The sequence below is a fragment of the Dendrobates tinctorius genome, unplaced genomic scaffold (assembly GCF_039654945.1).
Source record: "Dendrobates tinctorius isolate UK_male_01 unplaced genomic scaffold, ASM3965494v1 ptg000243l, whole genome shotgun sequence".
In the NCBI taxonomy this organism is placed as follows: Eukaryota; Metazoa; Chordata; class Amphibia; order Anura; family Dendrobatidae; genus Dendrobates; species Dendrobates tinctorius.
Window position 1 is genome coordinate 18,311,300 of NW_027361910.1, and position 20,064 is coordinate 18,331,363.

General features: G+C 43.8%; 1 protein-coding gene across 1 annotated transcript in view; it reads right to left on the reverse strand.

The window, feature by feature from the left end:
* The window catches only part of AACS (acetoacetyl-CoA synthetase), a 124,209-nt gene that overhangs the window by 95,264 nt on the left and 8,881 nt on the right, over positions 1–20,064 (reverse strand). The window contains exons 3-4 of the mRNA XM_073557087.1: positions 9,240–9,360; positions 5,754–5,867 (exon numbers count right to left, since the gene is read on the reverse strand). Of these exons, the coding sequence (XP_073413188.1) occupies positions 5,754–5,867; positions 9,240–9,360 (235 nt within the window). The remainder of the gene's footprint in view (positions 1–5,753; positions 5,868–9,239; positions 9,361–20,064) is intronic.

A 20,064-nucleotide genomic window follows, 5' to 3' on the forward strand; every position in this document is an offset into this window, starting at 1 on the left:
ACACCGCAGCATCAGATATACAAAATAATGTAACCCGCCGACCAGACGCACTCCTGACACCGCAACATGGGAGATCATTCTCCTCCACGACAGGGTGCTCCGTGACACCCATGGGAGCTGATTTCAGCCTATTATACAATAAGATAAAAGATATCCCGACGAAGCAGGATATGGAACAGTACATTGCTCGTCTGGAATGCTCCTATAAGGCTGAACTTTCCGTACTAAGAGATGATATTCAGCAATGTGGTGAGAAAGTGGAATCTCATGACCAGCTTATAGCCTCCCTAACCGAAAGAATGGAGGCTCAGGAAACTGCCACAGCCGCACAAGCCAGACAGTTGCAAACTCTAGCTGAAATGCTGGACGATTCCGAGAATAGGGGACGGAGAAACAATATAAGAATAAGGGGATTGCCTGAGACTATATCCCCCCAAGAGTTGAACACCACTTTGAGAGATATCTTTAACTCGGTACTAGATAGGCCTCAGGATGCCCAACTGGAACTGGATCATGCCCACAGGTCCCTGGGCCCGCGTCCCGGCGAGCAAGATCCACCAAGAGATGTGATATGCCGGGTTCACAAGTACCAACTTAAAGATGCGATCATGGGAGCAGCCAGGAAAGCAAAATCTATGAACCACTTGGGATCTCGTATACAGCTCTTCGCAGATTTGTCCAGATGGACACTACAGAGACGCAGAGCTCTCCGCCCCCTCTTAGACGAACTACAACGACGCGGCCTTCCCCATACTTGGGGATTTCCATTCTGCCTTCGGGTTCGGAAGGGAGGTAGAGTGCATTGTTTGAGTCATCCTGGCGGAGTTCCGGCGTTCTCAGCTGCCTTGGATCTAACGGAGGTGGATATACCTGACTGGCCACCCCTGCCTTCATACTATGGACTTCAAGGTCTCCAAAGAGGCCAGATCCCTCAGCAGCAACGTCGTCGCAGGGGTCGGCCCAACGGTCCAGGGCACATGCATCCTGTAGACAACGAGGCTGGATAGTATGCCTTGTCCTAAATTGCAGGTGGCCCTGCGGTGTTATGTTTTGAGAGTTAACTTACAGTCTAGTAGGTTATACTGGTTTGTTGTTTAAAAGCGAAGTATTTATAATACTATCAGTACTGTCGATATTGAAAATAGTTGAGAATTGGGGCATGTTTCACTAGCCTATAATTAGCTGTTACACGTATATTCTCTATCTGTTCAGTTCCCGTTATAAAGGGAATACGATGGTTAAGTCATTGCAGGGTCGGGAACCGGGGGAGTAGGTGTCTCCAACTCCTCTTTTTGCTATACACTTAACCCCCGGAGGCGCTGGGTTACCATCGAGGCACGCAGCTGTTATATTTTACCTCCAACAGGTATTCCTGGAGTGTGCTTACTTACACTCGTATAGTTAAAAATCCTATTTCTTTGTCTCCTTTCTCTTTTTCCTTTTTCTAACCTCTCGTCTACTTTCTTTGTTAATACCCACTCCCTTCACTAGCTCTCCCTCCCTCATCAACAACGGGCGTAGGACTCCGAAGCCGATCCATCTTGTTAGCCGTAGCCTGCATCCTTGGCCTCACGCTGCAGATACAATGTCGGGTAAGAACACTGTACAAAAGATAACATTGGGCTCTTTGAATACTAGAGGATTTAATACTCCGCAGAAGCGGTCACATATTTTATATGGTATGCATAAGAAAAGAGTAAATATAGTAATCCTACAAGAGACACATTTTAAAGTCGGACACATCCCTAATATTCACGACAGATATTACACGACCTGGTTTCATAGTGCTAACCCGGATTCACGCTCCCGCGGGGTATCTATAGCGCTCCATAAATCCCTCCAGCATACCATATTGGACACATTGGTTGATGCGGAGGGCAGATACGTGCTTTTGAAAATTCAAATTTTTTCAACCACATATACTATAGCGGGTTGGTACGCTCCCTGCCGGGACCAAATACGAGCTGCTAGATCTTTCCTGAAGATCGTGGCTGAGTTTGCCGAGGGGGTGGTCATACTGGGAGGTGACTTTAACATGACTCTTAACCCGACTCTAGACTCCACGGCAGCCAGCTATCCTCACTGAAAAGGGATCTCCAGGATTTGCGTCTCACTGATGTCTGGAGACTTTGTAATCCCACTGAAAGAGACTATACGTTCTTTTCCACACCGCACAACTCTTATGGGAGGATTGATTTCTTTCTCCTTAGCCACTGTGCATTGGCCTGGAACCCGAGACCTTCTATCGGGAGTTTTCTATGGTCGGATCATGCTCCAGTGTTTCTGGACATTAGCCCTCCTGACTCGGGGCAGCGGCAGTGGACATGGAGATTGAATGATAATCTTTTAAAAGATAATACTTGTGCGGCCGACATCAAGTCTACCATAGCGGACTTCTTACAAGACCATGCACACGACACTACTGCCATCCCTGTTAAATGGGAGGCCCTTAAATGTGTTCTCAGAGGGGTCCTCATTAAGCATGGATCTCGCTTGAAACGAATAAAAAGTAAAGAGATTACAGACTTGACAGAAAGGATATTGACGTTAGAGACGAAGCATAAAACGGACAAGGACACGGAAACGCTGATTGACTTGATCAAATACAGAGACGATCTGAAGTCCCTACTGAATGAGAAATACCGACACCACAGAAATCGCTTTAAAAGTATATTATACGGTCAAGCTAACAAATGTGGACGTCTACTGGCCAGGTTCTTACATCCGCGTAACCAGACTACATATATCTCTTCTCTCCAGCAAAAGGGGGGTCGAGCGACGTCGAACCCGACAGAAATTTTGGACATAATGAGGCGTTACTATCATACATTATATAATATTGGTGGAGATTGTTCCCCTCAGTCACCTTTGGATCCTCAACCAAGCATAGAATCGTATATTCACGACACCGCTCTTCCCACACTGGCCACGGATTTAACCATCCCGTTGGATTCGGACTTTACGACAGAGGAGATTGTTGAAGTTATCCAAAACACTCCGGCTGGTAAAAGCCCGGGACCGGATGGGTTTTCCCCTCATTTCTATAAGATGTTTCAGGAACAACTTAGCCCTATTATGACGGGGGTATTTAACTCCATCACAGCTGAGTCCCCGTTTGCCCCACAGTCTTTAGAGGCTTTTATTACGGTGTTGCCAAAGCCGGGCAGGGACCCTAAATTAGTAACAAATTATCGCCCAATATCTCTCATCAATGTTGATGTAAAATTATACGCCAAAATACTGGCTAATTGTCTGGCTCCCCTCTTGCCCTCGGTAATACATTCAGATCAGGTGGGGTTTGTGCGAGGAAGGGAGGCGAGGGACGGCATAAGTAAGACCCTCAACTTGACTGCCTATGCTAAATCGAAATGTAAACCGTTGGCTGTACTGTCGATGGATGCGGAGAAAGCCTTCGACCGTGTGCACTGGGGCTTCATGTTTTCGGCCCTGCGACAGCTGGGCCTGGGGAACCGTTTTCTGCATAGGGTCGCAGCCCTATACTCTGGCCCGTCGGCCAGGGTCAAGGTAAATGGAGCAATGTCGGGCTCTATGACCATTGGGAACGGGACCAGGCAAGGATGCCCTTTGTCGCCCCTTCTCTATGCGATAGTTATGGAGCACTTAGCAGTGGCGATCAGGAACAATCCTAGTGTACACGGTCTATGGGTGGACGATATTCAGTATAAAGTCTCTCTTTATGCGGATGACCTCTTAGTGTATATATCCCAGCCACACATAACCCTTCCATCATTGATGGAGGAGTTTCAAAAATACGGAGAGGTCAGTAACTTCAAGATTAACTTTCAGAAAACTGAAGCCCTAAATATATCCCTAGGACAGGCTGAACTTATAAGACTTATGGGAAATTTCCCCTTCCGGTGGAAGACTGGGGCCATTCAATATTTAGGCATTCAAATCCCTACTGACACGACCGACTTATATAAGTTAAATTATGTGCCTTTGTTGGAGTCGACTCTGAAACGGTTGAGGGAATACGGACGGAAGACCATCTCATGGTTTGGTAGGATGAATTCATTTAAAATGGACATTCTTCCAAGGTTCTTATACCTATTCCAGGCGGTCCCGATAGTGCCGCCGAAGACATTCTTTCAGACCATTAGATCTGCGTTAATACGCTTTGTCTGGCAGACATCTAAACCTCGTCTTAAATATTCTATTCTAACCGCCCCGAAACCCAGAGGTGGAGCGGGCCTCCCTGACTTGGAACTCTATCACAGAGCTTCCCTACTTGCACGTCTGTTTGACTGGCAGTTCGGTCATCATTCTAAACAATGGGTACAATTGGAACAGGTATCTTTCGGCGTCCCATTGCGTCATCTCCCGTGGATCAGACGAACTGAACAGGTTGCAAATGACTATAAGGGACCAACAGGTTTCTTGACTCGAGAAGTTCTACAGGTCTGGAATCGGGTTAAACAGAAACAGAAACTGATCAGTAATTTGAACCCACTGTCACCGATATTTGGTAATCCGGGCTTTCCCCCAGGGTGTCACAGAGACCAATTTTTGGGTTGGCACAGGAGTTCTGACTTACGATTGGGACAGACACTAATAGACGGAAAATTTCCGACATGGGATGCCTTACGGGAAAAGTTCCCAGGTAGGACACTCTCCTGGTTGGAGTATAACCAGTTGACAAATATATACAAAGTAATCAATAACACAAAACAAAAAAGACCATAGGTAATTAAAATTTTTGTTTCCTTGCCTTTTTTTTTTTAAAAGGATGACACTAAGTCACCGAGATTAATTTGTTTAGCAACTTCAGATTCTATCGAAATTGTTGCCAACCCAACCAACCTCTCTTGCGTCATATTTGCCCTTAAATATGTACACTTTTCTTTCCATCCCTAAAACTTTTTGCCTTTTGAAAAGATTTTTTATAATTTTTTCTATTTTTTCTCTGGTGCTCCCTTTGGGTCGGCGCCCTAGGCGGCCGCCTAGTTCGCCTATACGTTCGGGCCGGCCCTGACGGTCACCAGTTCTCAATGAAAGACTATGAGAACCTTGTCTCATACATTGTGCTGTGACTTCTGCATCTCCCAGCAAATACTGGAGTGATCCAGCAGGTCACAACCTGCAGAAGATGACCAGAAGATGAAGACGGCGGCTGGCGAGTATGAAACTATGGGAGGGAACATAGATAAGCAACACTTCAGTGGTAAACTAAACAAACAAAAAAAAAAACGCTAGAGTGGTGCTTTAATAAATATACTGTAGGACTAATTTATCATTTGCATTTTTTTTTCTGTGTGTGTGTTTTAGAGATTTTTTATGACTTGTCAGACAAAAACGAACATTGCTGGAAAGGAGAAAGGCTGATCAGAAAAAGATTTCGCTTAATATGCCATACGTTTGACCAATATTGTGGGGCACATTTTTGGCATAAGGTAAGCAATTTCCTAGGTGATGTAAATTTTGATAACTGTCTTATTTTCTGACTGTCTGGTCTAACAGCAAACAACAGCAATACATTTTGAAGATTATCAGTCTGTAGTCTAAATTTGGGCGGTAAACAAACTACACACTTTTGATAAATGTGTCCCAAGGTTTTTCGATCCCCATACAGATGATGATGACAGCACAAAAACCTGGCTGGAACAATAAAAGAATTAGCAGAAAACTAAACACAGCACTCATGGCTAATGATTAATATATTTTGTCCCTCGCGGTCACAGAGTTTGCGATGCAGACGGCTGACTGCCAACATACAAGAAAATGCAGACAATTACCAACAACACGATCTCCAGTTTCGACCCCCATCTTCCTCATGGCCGCTGCATACAGAGCAACATCTCGTCTCAACTCTTCAAAAGTCACTTTTTCCACATTCTCATTGCTTTCCCCTGAGAATGATAATGAGATACAGCTCAGTATAATGGTAGGAATGCCAAGTGCCTGATAGAGACGGACCTAATAAATAGCTAATAGGCACGTTCAGCCGGTAAACACATTAGACTTATTGCTTATTCTTCCACAGTACCGGGAGGTTGAGGGCAAGACACGGCAGGAGATCAGCAAGTGAGAAAACACAAGTACAGTCGTGGCTGAAAGTGTTGGCATGCTTGAAATTGTTCCAGAAAATTAAGTATTTCTCTCAGAAAATTATTGCAATTACACGTTTTGTTATACATGTTTATTTCCTTTTAGTGTGTTGGAACAAAACAAAAAAATTTTTTAAAAAAAAGGCAAAATATCACACAAAAACCCCAAAATAATCCCGACAAAAATACTGATACCCTCAACTTAATATTTGGTTGCAAATCCTTTAGAATAAATAACTGCAATCAATCACTTTCTATAACCATTAACAAGCTTCTTACACCTCTCAACTGTAATTATGAACCAATCTTCTTTCACAAACTTCTCCAGGTCTCTCATATTTGAAGGGTGCTTTCTACCAACAGCAATGTTAAGATCTCCACACAGGTGCTCAATTGGATTTAGACTCATTGCTGGCCACTTCAGGACTCTCCAGTACTTTGTTTCCATCCATTTCCGGGTGCTTCTTGAACTATGGGGTTACTGTCCTGCCAGAAGAACCATGACCTAGGACACAAACCCAGCTTTCAGACACTGGGTGCTACATTGCAACCCAAAATCCTTTGGCAAACTTAATCATAAATTTCATGATGCCTTGCACACAGTCAGGGTACCCAGAGACAGAAAAACCACCCTAAACATTCAGTTTTCGTTAAACAGTAGAATGATGGGCTTTACCAAAAAAACTATCTTGGTCTCATCTGTCCGGAAGAAGCTTTCCCAGAAGGATTTTGGCTTCCTCATGTACATTTTGGCAAACTGCAGTATAGCTTTTTTATGTCTCCGTGTCAGCAGTGGGGTCCTACGGGGTCTCCTGCCTTAGCGTTTCATTTCATTCAAATGTGGATGGATAGTTTGCACTCACTTTTATATACCCTGAGCCTGCTGGATAGTTTGAATTTCTTTGGAACTTGATTGCATATCCACCAACCGGACTATCCTGTGTTTCAACCATTCATCAATTTTTCTCCTCCGCGTCTAGGGAGATTAGCTACGGTGCCATGGGTTGTAAACTTCTTGATTGCGCACCGTGGACATCAAGATCTATTGAGATGGACTTGTAACCTTGAGATTGTTGATTTTTTTCAACAATTTAGTTTTTTAAATGCTCAGATAGTTCACTTCTCCACTTTCTGTTCCCCATGCTTAGTGTGGCACACAGACACACAAATGCAAAGATTGAGTCAACTTCTCCCCTTTTTATCTGGTTTCAGGTGTGATTTTCATATTGCCCACACCTATTACTTGCCACAGGTGAATTAAAATGAACATCACATGCCTGAAACAAAGTTGTTTACATATCATTTTGGAAAGGTGCCAACAATTTTGTATGGCTCATTTGGGGGGTTTTGTGTGAAATTATGTCTAATGTTCCTTTTTTCCCCTCAGTTTTTTGTGTTGTTCCAATACACACAAAGGAAATAAACACGTGTAACTGCAATATTTTCTGGGAGAAATACTTAATTTTCTGGAACAATATCAATGGTGCACACAGTCTCATCCATGACTATTTGTTTTGTAGGAAGACATTGATAATTAGGAGCATGGGCACAGTGTGACCTAATGGGGAACACTGATGTCTTATAGCGCTGGTGCCAAAGGTTACAATGTAATCACTAGAACATCGGGATAGAGAATGGATGGCAAACAAATTCAAATAACGTACTCAAAAATTGCAGTACAAAACGATGTTCAAGACGATATGCAGCACTCAGAAGATCAGTATTGAATTCTGAAAACCATATTGTTAGGTCCTTTTACACCAGCTGATAACCGACACTGACATGGAAGCATAGACCTACGACTTTTCCTCCATGTGAACAATAGCATCAGGAGCAATATGCAAACTGTACAGGGACCAAATGATCATCCACCCTCATACGGGACGCTTTGTCCCATGTAGAAGGACTCAAAGGCCATGTTCACATGATCAGTATTTGGTCAGTATTTTACCTCAGTATTTGTAAGCCAGAACCAGGAGTGGAGCAATCAGAGGAAAAGTATAATAGAAACCCGTCACCACTTCAGGATTTATCACCCACTCCTGGTTTTGGCTTACAAATACTGAGGTAATAAAATGACCAAATACTTGTTATACTGCCCACCGGCGTTCATTCAGGTAGGAAATCTGTCTGAGGCCATGTTCACACGTTCAGTATTTCATCAGAATTTTACCAGGAATTTAGAAGATCACCTTTTTGCTTCACAGGGGAACGATTAACTTACATAAAACGCATGTGCATGAGGACGGACAGTCTCACTAACAGGCTATAAAGATTAAAAGATTACAGCGTCTCACTTCTCATCACACACTTACACAATATATTGTGTTATCTTCCATGTGTAGAGAACCTTTATAGCTGTAAAAACATTCTAATTATGTTGGATTTTAACATGTCATTTATCCAAAAAGACAATGCCAGAGGTGCTTGGTAGAGTTGATGCAAGTTACCTCCTGGCATCCGGGGCTCTTCTTTTGAGCCACTGCACATCACATGCGCATCACACTGCAACAATGACATTGCATCAGGCCAGCCAGGCAAAAGAAGAGCCGCGGATGCCAGGAGGAAGTTCTCAGGCTCCCATCCAGCAGCCAGACATTACCAACAAGGGCAATGGACAGGATCCTGCAAGTCCATTCGCACCCTCTCTAGGATTTGGCTGCTATTTATCCCATCTTTAGTAACAATGGAGGCAGAGTGGTTATTGGAGAAGTGTACTAGGAGAGCCAAACAAGTTTCCTACTCCATACAGAGGCTTTCAGTATAAGTATACTTGTGAGGCATGCATTTTTTTTGTCACACTGAAGTTTCTATCAAATGCCCCTTCAAGTGGAAACCTCGAGTACACATTGCAGATAGCAGCATAAACGGAGACTCACGTTAACATGTTTATGTGGTAAAACAGCCAAAGCAGAACATCAGGATGATCACGCAAAAGGCAAAAAAAGAAAAACTAACATTTCCCTATAGAAGTCATTTTTCTCCCCTTTTTTAACCCTTTTCCATTTCTCTATGCTGTGATTATTCACAGCACGCACAAATGTAAAGCAGCCATGTCATTAGCCCTTTGCTGTAAAGCATATGATGGGCCCATTTATGTGCTGCCCCTATCAGCTTGTTCCTGCTGAAAACAACCATTGAGGATTTCTTACCATTACGTCAGCCAACACTTACTTATGGCATACAGGGCAATCCTATCACTGTCCTTGTGTTTCAGGAGATTCTCTGCGTAATTCAGGCGGCTCCCATGAAACCATTCTGGAACATCTGAAATCCCTTTGGATCTGTCTATTACCTGCAAATAAAGGTTATCATTAGAAGCATCCAAACCACCGATACCTCATATGACCGGCACAGATCATCTCATCCTCCAATTTTAAGAATATGTAAGGACTCTATTGTTAAGGGTTGGTCTGTATTGGGGGTAGGAAACTTATAAGGTGCGGGTTAGGCTTTATTTACATTGCCATCTTAAATTTGTCAAAACAGCCGAACAAGTAGAAGTGCCAGACATCAGTGGGGCTGGAAAGACCCAATTGTCTCCAAGACGGTCTTGGGAGTTAAAGACATGGGTTCCAAGATTTTACTAGAACAATGCAGCATGCTGTGCTAAATATTCAGGTATAGGTGATGGAATCTGCAATGGTCGGAGGTGAGAACAGAGCCCAAGAGGGTCCACACACCATTACTTCTCTCTTCAACATTTACTGACATCTTTTACAGTGTGTAACGATAATGTGAAGTATCATGCATTTTTCCCTATTTCCAGAATCTTCTATTCACATACTGAGCTCTGCTATGCCCAGCTGTGAGGGTCTGACCCCCCCCCCCATTCCTTTCCTTTGCCTGTCTCCAGCTGCGGACCTGTTTCTCCTTAGCTCTGTAACAGGACCCTTCAGCTCTCTCTCCCTCTCACTCCTTCCTGCTCTTTCCCCCTCCCCTCCCAAAGGAATGTTATTTAGCCAGGAGAGAATTGTCTTTGCTACATGTGCTCGCCTGTGTGTATGGGAAATATTAGAGAGGCCATAATTCTGGCCCCGTCAATGATAGAAATATGAAAATTACATATTGGGACGTGCTCCGATAGGGCTTCACTACAGTGGTTTTTGCTAAATTCCAGCATCGATAGAACCAGAGAAATGGATTTCTCCTGAGCCGAGGGGAACAGACAGCCCGTGTTTGAGTCATTACAAAGCTAATTTCAATATAAGATGAATGATGGTTCTGCAGTTAGTCTGCTAGGTTCTCAAGCCAAGTTATTAATATTATAAGTTTTTTAGCCAGATTGTCCCTCTGAAAGCAGGGGGGAGGACTGTCACAAGCCAGTCCCTTAGTGATGTCACAAGCCCAGAGGTATAAGGTACTTTAAGGTACTATCCCTCCATGTGCAGTCACTTCTAGCTTGGGATGCTGTGGCAATAGGATCTCAAATGCATGATGACGTCTGGCTCCTCCCCCTAGCCTTGTTTTGCCTAAGATGACCTAAGCAATATGTAAGTTTATTTCTGCTTTTTAAATCCCTTTTATTTGTATTTGCTTTGTACATACTGTTATTGTCTCATATTGTAAAACCTTTTTATCTTCTATAAACACTGCCCTTCTTTTGGGAATAAACTATAAAATTATTGCTCTATGATGATTTCACATGCCTGAAGATAATTACGCTACTAATTTGGGTTGGCTTCGGAACCCCTGTATTACTTTAAAATATTAATATAGAAATCAGAAGATGGTGGCAACAAAGTGTGTTTTGGCTAGGTGGGTAGCGCTGGCAGTGACTGAGCGGGTTTTATAAGCTGCGGCCAAAGCATTTGTAACTCCCTCACTGCAAGCGGGCCTAATAGCCATTGCACAACAAGTAGCCCGCCCGGTGACCAATTATCCTAGGTGCAGCTCTCGGACTGACCTGAGGGTAAGGGGGCGCCGGCGAGCTGCGAGTTTCAAAATGGAACTGGAAAGTGGGATATACATAAATCCCGGCATATTGTGGCAGCAGTGGGATATCTACACAATAAACCCCTGTGATAAATTGTTAGGGCAAGACAAGCTTGCTGTTTTCATCACATTATTGGCAGCGGTGGGATAACTAAGATAAGCCCCCCTGCACATGTGATAGCCGTGTGCGGCCAAAGGTCATACAAACCCCTTTCCATGACAGTGTAAGAAGGCATTCACTGCTATAGAGAGCTAGAGGTATATGTATTTATTCAGCTACCATTAACTTCCAGGGAGAATGTTAGACAGTGCTGTACAAAATGTTCAGGCAGGTGTCAAAATAAAACTCTTAATAGCTTATTTTTATGTTCAGTATTTGGTGTGACCAACTAATGTCTCCAAAGCATCTTTTGTTTCCTAGGTATAACTATAATTGTTGTAGGAGCTTGAAGAACGTATGACAGATTTTCTGTGGATGAAGGTTTCTTCTGTCCTTTATGATGTTGAGATGAGGGCTCTGTGAGGGCCATATTATCATCACTTCCAAGACTCCATTTTCTTGTTTACGCCGAAGATAGTTGTTACTTACATTTTATGTCTGGTGTCATTGTTCTGCTGCAGAATAAGATTCCTCCCTGATGGTACGGCATGGTGGATACATATCCATCTGTATTTTCTCATCATTGAGGACACCAAGAAATGGGCAAAGTGGAGGACTGCAGAGGCAGTGGTGGACCAAAGATGAAAATACACATCATGCCTATGTTATTTTAAAAATAGAAAGATATCCTTCAGTGCCATCAGCTCAGATCTGGCTGGGTGACCCAGCTACACCCATCTACACTTCAGATAAGTCTGGCCAGAAGAGGTCTTTGTGGGAGAATTGCAGCCAAAAAAACCATACCTTCCAACATGGAAACAAGGCCAAGTGACTCAAATTATGCACAAAAATATAATACATGAGGTGGCGAAAAGTGGCAGCACATGTACAGGAATGAGTCAAAATTTGAGGTATTTTTTGTTGATATTTCACATCTGTTATTCGTGTGCAATCCACTTTATTTACAGCAGCATCTATTAATCAATTCCAAAACCTATTACAGTTTCCTACGTTACAGAATTGCAATGAATCCATAATAATTGCATACTATACTATGTTTCCGGATAGAATCCAATCTTTTTTTTTCCATGCACTTAGACCTTAATGGACGAGTCTCATCAGGTCTCCGGAAGAAATTAATGCATGCTGAAATTTTGTCACATGCAGATTCGGTCAGTAATAAAAAATATAGCAAATGAAATTGCTCATCTGCACTGCCCCACTGAGCAACATTGATCTGAATGAGGTCCATTTTTTTTTTTTACGGACAGCACTCGTTCCGAAAATACGGTTGTGTGAATGAGCTCTTATAGCAATAATGCGTGTCTCCATGTGACAATAAAGCATGGTGGAGGTTCCTTGCCAGTTTGAGGTTGCATTTTTTTTAGGTTGCATTTGAGCAAATAGCGTTGTGGATTTGGTCAGGATTAATAGTGTCCTCAATGCTGAGAAATACAGATATTGTTCATCATGCAATACAATCAAGGCCTCTGATTGGCTGCAAATTTAGTCTACAGCAGGACAACACCAAACATACAACCAATGTCATTGAAGGAAACTTGTCACCTGATCCATTCTTACATTCGGAGAAGGTATACAGTACTTGAAAGATCTAGTCGGAGACTATAGCCAGAAATGAGACTAGTCTGGCTCCCCTCCACGGCTGGCTCTCCCAGTGTGTACATAGGGAGAGACCTGTCAGTCAACTAAAGTGGCATTTGGAAAAGCCGGCTGTTGCGATCCATTTTTGGATTTGTGGCAGCTCTGCGTCCACTCAGTTGAAACTTTTTTCCTTTTGTACCACCAGGGGTTAATGTCAGTTTTTCCCCGCTGGCAACCTAGTGTTACTGCAGTGCTGCTGGGTCAGCTGTTGTCTGTGGTGACCACTCCCTACATCCTTTATAGAGTCACCTGATGCATCAGCTGACTGTTGGTGACACAGGTCCTTTCTGGAGACCAGCCTAGCAGAAGCAGCTCTCTGGTGCCTGCCACATTTGATGTTAAGAGTCCTGTTGCTGTTGATATCTGCGGTGTGGAGCTTTGCAATGGTGCATATAAGCCAAGTGTGGTGTTTTTTCTCCTAGTCCCTTTTGGTGTTTGTCACTTTCCCCTGTGTGTATTATCTGCAGTGGTAAAGGCTAGTGCTCCTTGCCGGCCAGTGCATTAGCCAGGGCAGAGTCAGGTGACACTAGGGATTAGGTTCCTGATGGCGGCAGGGAGAATGACCTGCATAGGGTGTTAGGGGAGTGCAGGTGTAAGGAGAAGAAGCAAGCCAGGCTTGTCTCATCTCTAACGGGCTCCGAACTGTTGGGTCTGTCACCTCAGTTACAGGGGGGAGCGCTTAGAGTAACAGGATGTTCCATGTGCTCAAGAAAAGGGGACGTGGCTAAGCAGACAGAAAATGCACGTGCAGAAATTCAAACTGTGGAGGCGGGAACGCTGAGCGCACGTCAGTGGTGTGAGGTAATTTCAGCTGTAAGGCGAGGGGGCAGAGCTAAAGGAGCCAGAGACGATAGGACACACTGACAGGAGCTGACCGACGGGGTCCCGCTGACAGGCCACATGTACCGCTGTCCCCGCCTATATCAAGGTCCTTGACAAGACTGCAAACTCGGCCGACAACACTGACACAACTGCCCCGACCGACGGTCTGTGTGAGGGATACCAATGCTCAATAGTACAACTCAGCGACCGAACAGACCACCGTGAACTGTTTACGTCTCCCAGGCCCCGATAGTACAAGGATTCTCACCGCTGAGGGAAGAAACTGCCCACCTTCTGCCCTGCATCCTTTGGGGCCTGTGTCCATGCTAGAATCCCGGGCAATCACCGCCAGCGGAAGGATTGAAAAGAAGACGCCGTCAGGACCACAAGAGGACATTCTCAATGCCAGAAAAGCTTCCCCCATTTTCCACAAGACTGTAACAGATCCCCGTTGTAAATCATTCCAAGTGGCCCCAGTCAAAGTGAGGGGCACATCTGTGACTGGACCGCTAAGTGATAAGTGCATAGTTAACATTTTCTTCCCCTATTAGTTAAAACCCCTTAGAAGTGTACTTTGTATTAGGGAAGAACTCTCCCCCTCATTTAAATATCTCCCTGCCAGGAGTATCCTCCTGTGAATTAAACCTTTTGTTAACCCTTGGTCTGCCTCTTGTCCGTTACTGCATCCCGCTACATGCTCTCACAGGGACAGGCTCAGGCTGAGCTCAGGTGGTGACCATCCCTCACTCCCTATCACTAGGACCTTCCTTTCGTTTTTTCCATCCCGTTGTGTGCGAGATGCGCCGTCCGTTGACCGACCACCCTTTGGGGGTCGAGTCACACTGACACCGCCCAGGGAATGCACCAGACTGAAAACCAACTGTGGATCTTAAAAGTATATTTTCTCTGAAACGTTAAAGCCTTTCAAAGAATAATATACAAATGCTTCTCACAAAATTAGAATATCATCAAAAAGTTAATTTATTTCAGTTCTTCAATACAAAAAGTGAAACTCATTATATAGAGTCATTACAGAGTGATCTATTTCAAGTGTTTATTTCTGATCATATTCTAATTTTGTGAGAAGCACCTGAATGTGGCTGCAATCATACAGCAAGGCTCTCATTCATGCAGTCCCTGATTTCGGCAGCAAGAATGAGGGTGCGGGTTCTGTTTAAGAGCTATTTCCAGTTTAAGGAAGAACATGGAGTCCTCGAAGTGATGATATGGCCCCCACAGAGCCCTGATCTAAAAGGGGCCGTCCACCCTTAGAGTATAACTCTGTAGTCACTCTATTTGATTTGCATATATGCGGTTATGTGCCGACTAGACGTTTGCAGCTTTGCTCAATGCAAGTCTACTCAAAATGTGGCCGGAAGTATGCAAAACGCGGTCCGTGTGATGTGAGGATTCACAAGTCTGCACTCACATAGAGTGACTGCAGACATGTATCCCAAGGATGGACAACCCCTTTAACTTCATCAAGTCTGTCTGGGGTTACATGAAGAGACAGAAAGATTTGCGCAAGCGACATACCGATACCTTATTCCAGAAAAATCCAGGCTTTTCTTAATATGTACACGAGGTGCTAAGATTTATGGGCGGGATAGAAATTTTCCCTTAGACCACATTTACACATTCAGTATTTTAGTCAGCATTTTACCTTAGTATTTGTAAGTCAAAACCAGGGGTGGATCAGTCAGAGGAAAAGTAGAATAGAAACACGTCACCACTTGTGCATTTCTCACCCACTCATGGTTTTGGCTTATAAACACTGAGTAAAAAAACTCCCCAAATACTCAAGGTGTGAACGTGGGCTGACACCTTAGCTTATTCTCAGCATGTAAATTGATCCCCTCGCTACATAAGATATCAGGCTTGGTTCATGAAATCTCGGACGTGCACTGATGCAACGCCTGTACAGAAAGTTATAGCCAGCGCCCATAGAAGGGCAGAATACTGCACAGAAGCATTGTCCCAGAAGATGAGAGGGAGGGGGAGCAGCGGAGCATTGGGTCACAGGAAGCAGGAACCGGTGGCTGCGGCTAAAGCCTGTGCCTGCTGCTAAAGAGAAATGAATATTCACTGCACTGGCAATGAATATTAATTTTTTCTATAGCGTGCATAGTTACAGCCGCCAACTTCCAACAGTGGGTGCCCGCTCATTAAGGTAAAGAATATTTACCTCTTTCCACTCCCATAGGTATGGAGAGAGATGAATATTTATTCCCTTAATGCGCGGGGAAACGTGATCGCCCAGTCACAGGAGCTGATGGCACCGGAACAAGATGCAGCGAGGGCGCGCAGGGAAGGTAAGTAGGATGTTTGGTTTTTTTTATGCTTTTCTCATGGGGGCCACGCATACAAGGATAGAGATAAGGAAGCATGCAGACAAGGATGGGAATAAAGAGCCATGCAGGCAAGGATGGGAATACGGAGCCATACAGACAAGGATAGGAATAAGAAGCCATACAGACAAGGATAGGAATAAGAAGCCATACAGACAAGGATGGGAATAAGGAGCCATACAGACAAGGATAGGAATAAGAAGCCATACAGACAAGGATAGGAATAAGAAGCCATACAGACAAGGATGGGAATAAGGAGCCATGCAGACAAGGATGGGAAATATAGAGCCATGCAGACAAGGATGGGAATAAGAAGCCATGCAGACAAGGATGGGAATAAGGAGCCATGCAGACAAGGATGGGAATAAGGAGCCATGCAGACAAGGATGGGAATAAGAAGCCATGCAGAAAAGGATGGGAATAAGGAGTCATGCAAACCAGGATTGGGATGAGGAACCATGTATACCAGGACAGGGATGAGGGGAAAATGCATACCCGGCTTATACTCAAGTCAATAAGTTTTCCCAGTTTTTCATGGCAAAACTAGGTGCCTCGGCTAATATTCGGGTCAGATTATACACGAATATCTATGGTAATCACAGATATCAAGACATTTTATTCGGCTTACTATGACCTACATTCCCATATATACAGCCTAGGAGGGTTGATCCTACTGACAAATTCTCTTTAAAGTCTGCAGCAAGCCCTAATCGCTGTGCAGTTCTGCTCTCTAGGCTTGTTCTGCCACATGAGACCTTAGCCTTAATACAACAAAAGCCTTTGAGTCCTCTGTGTCCATAAGAATGATAGCTGCCTGTAAATGTGCATAAACTCAGAACAAGAAAAAAAAAATGAAAATATTAGATTTCCTGCAATCTTACAAAGAAAGCAAGAAGACTTCCTGACATTTCTTTAGAAAACAGAAACCTCTGACTTTGCTGTCACCACAATAGCAAGAAGCACTGTCACCGCAGCTGGAATTTGCTAGCCAGTTTTCTTCAGAGTGCTTCATTAGACTTTTATCCATTTTTAGTGCAAGTGGCCATTTTTACCATCCAAAAGAAACATGGAGGTTTCCCCATGCTACTCCTAGCATCAGTCAGTGTGAAACAGCCTGTAAATAATGTGTAATGGCTTTTGATTTTTTTTGTTTTCTGAATCAATTCACTTGAATGGGCAAGTTTGGTAAACAAAAACAGATCAAATTCAGACAAGTTTCCGCTTTTTTTGCAAACCATTGAAAAAAAACAAAAAAATACAAAACAGGTATGTCCGGGAAAAGGTCTATCGACTACAATGAGTAAGCAATTAGCTCAGTAAAAAAAAATAGGCTTTGCTGGCAGAAAATTTGCCAAGGGATCCATACAATAAATTAAAGGGAATCTGTAAGCAGGTTTTTGCTATTTAAGCAGAGGATAGGATAATATAGGACAACAGACTCTGATTCCAGGGATGTGTCACTTATTAGGCTGTCTGCTGTAGTTTCAATACAATCAATGTTTTATCAGCAGGAGATTATCACTACAGGACTATTTCTCATGTACAGGGCAGTCAGGCTAATCTGTGTAACCCCGCCCCCACAACTGATTGGCAGCTTTTTGACAATGCACAGTGAGGACAGTAACCTGCCAGTCAGGACTGTGCGCAGGTTTATACACAGTTCAGCTTTCTGAGCTCTGCTACGTCTATAAAACAGAAAACAGGGATTCTAACAAAACTTCACAAAGAAGCCCAGTAAGTGATATATCCCTGGAATCAGGCTATCTTGCCCCATAATATACTGCTCTGGATAACAAAAACCTGCTGACAGATTCCCAGATTTAAGACATGACAATTTGTCATAAAATATATTTTGCTCTCATATACAGATTACCGTATTTTTCGGACTATAAGATGCACTTTTTTCCTCCAAAAATGTGGAGGAAAATGGGGGGTTCGTCTTATTCGGCTATGGTGGGGAGGTAGGGAAGCGGCTTCGGCAGAGCAGCGGTTCACAGAGGAAGGAGCCGGCTGCTGCGGCTAACTCCTGTGCCTGCTGATACAAGAGAAATTAATATTCACTGCATTCCACGCCCATAGAAGTGGAGGGCAATGAATATTCATTTCTGTTTAATGGCATCCCGGTATGATTGGCCTTCATCCCGATCCTGGTATGCATGGCCCTATCAGAAAACATTAAAAAAACAAACCATTACATTTACCTTTCCGGTGCTCCCTCGCAGCGTCCTGCTCAGATGCTGCTTAATGCTTGTAAGCAGAGCATGGCAGGGACGTCATGCGCTGCTTGCAAGCCAAAGGGCAGCTGCAGGAATACTCAATGCTCTGCATGCCGGGACTATGTGCGGACAAAGTGAGTATTCATTGCTCTCTAGCGAGTAAGGTGTCAGCCACAGCCTTCCTACTCACATGTGCTGATACTTAACAGAAATATTCACCCCATTCCATGAATATTCATTTCTCTTAAGTATTGGCACACATGACTATAAGACGCACCAGACCATAAGACGTACCTAGGAAAAAATTTGAAGCAAAAAATGTGGTCAATTCTGTATTTAATATCCCCGGTATATATGGTCCCCTCATCCCCATCCTGATACACATGGGCCCCTCATCCCTATCAAGGTATGCATGGCTCCCCTCATCCCTACCCTGGTGTGCATGGCCCTCATCCACATCCTGGTATGCATGCCCCTTTATTCCTATCCTGGTAGGAATGTTCCCCTCAGCCCTTTCCTGGTAGAAATGGTCCACCTCATCCCTATTGTGGCAGGAATGATCGCCCTCATCCCTATTCTGGTATGCAGGGCCCCATCCTTAACCTGGTATGATTTGCCCCCATCCCGGTCCTGGTATGCATGGCCTCATCCTTATTCTGGTATGATTAGCCCCACCCCCATCCTGGTATGCATGGCCCCACTAGAAAAGAAAAAACAAGGTACATGGATATAAATGTTTATTTGTGATACTGCCTGCGTCTCATCAGTAATACGGTTCCTGAATGGTCTGCAGTCTGATTAATGTTAACAGCAGCTCCCAATATCTCCTTATCATTATTAAGGACATACTTGGAATTGTAGGTTCATGCGATACAAATGTATATGCGGCTGACCTGAAATTACAATTGATCTCTGTACTAAGCTTGGTGCTGTATACATGTACTGACGGTGTTTCTGTCACTGCATTCATGTACTGATGCTGTTTATGGCGGTACATTCATGTATTCATGGTGCTGCATTAATGTAATGACGGTGGTTCTGGCGCTGCATTAATGTAATGACGGTGGTTCTGGCGCTGCATTCATATACTGACGGTGGTTCTGGCGCTGCATTAATGTAATGACGGTGGTTCTGGCGCTGCATTCATATACTGACGGTGGTTCTGGCGCTGCATTAATGTAATGACGGTGGTTCTGGCGCTGCATTCATATACTGACGGTGTTTCTGGTGCTGCATTAATGTACCGACGGTGGTTCTGGCACTGCATTCGTGTACTGACAACGGTTGTGGCCCTGCAGTCCTGTACTGATGGTGGTTAAGATCCTAAATTCATGTACTTATGGTAGTTCTAATGCTGCATTCATGTACGTATGGTGGTTCTGATCTTGTATACATGTAGCATTCCATAACATACTTCATGGCTATGCTAATTATTAAAAAGTATAAAACATTAGAGATCGGAGATTATAAGATTTGGGTAGTTTCTGCTCCAGAAAACACAGTTAAAGTTAGCATGTGTTCACACTGATTTTTTTGGATCAGAAACTCCCCAAATTCAAATACTCAAAATTTGGCTCTTGTGATGTATTAATGTACTAATGGTGGTTCTGATGATGTATTCCTGTGACTACTTCTTTAAAAATGTTTGCGTCCCTTGTGATTAATTACAGTACTTATCAGCACTGCATCCAATCACTTAGCTCAAAGCCTCAAGATGTCAAGATTGCCAAAGTCGCTGACCTTAGTAATCATCTGCAGTAATGAAGTATATTGTAGCTATGAAGTTACCGCAGCAGCCATAATACAGAGGCTGGAGCAGTGGTGGACCAAGGGAAGGCGAGTACTATCTGAGTTTGTCGTTATAAAACTATGCAATCGTTCGCTCTCCAATTTTTTTTTAAATCGGAACCCCTTTA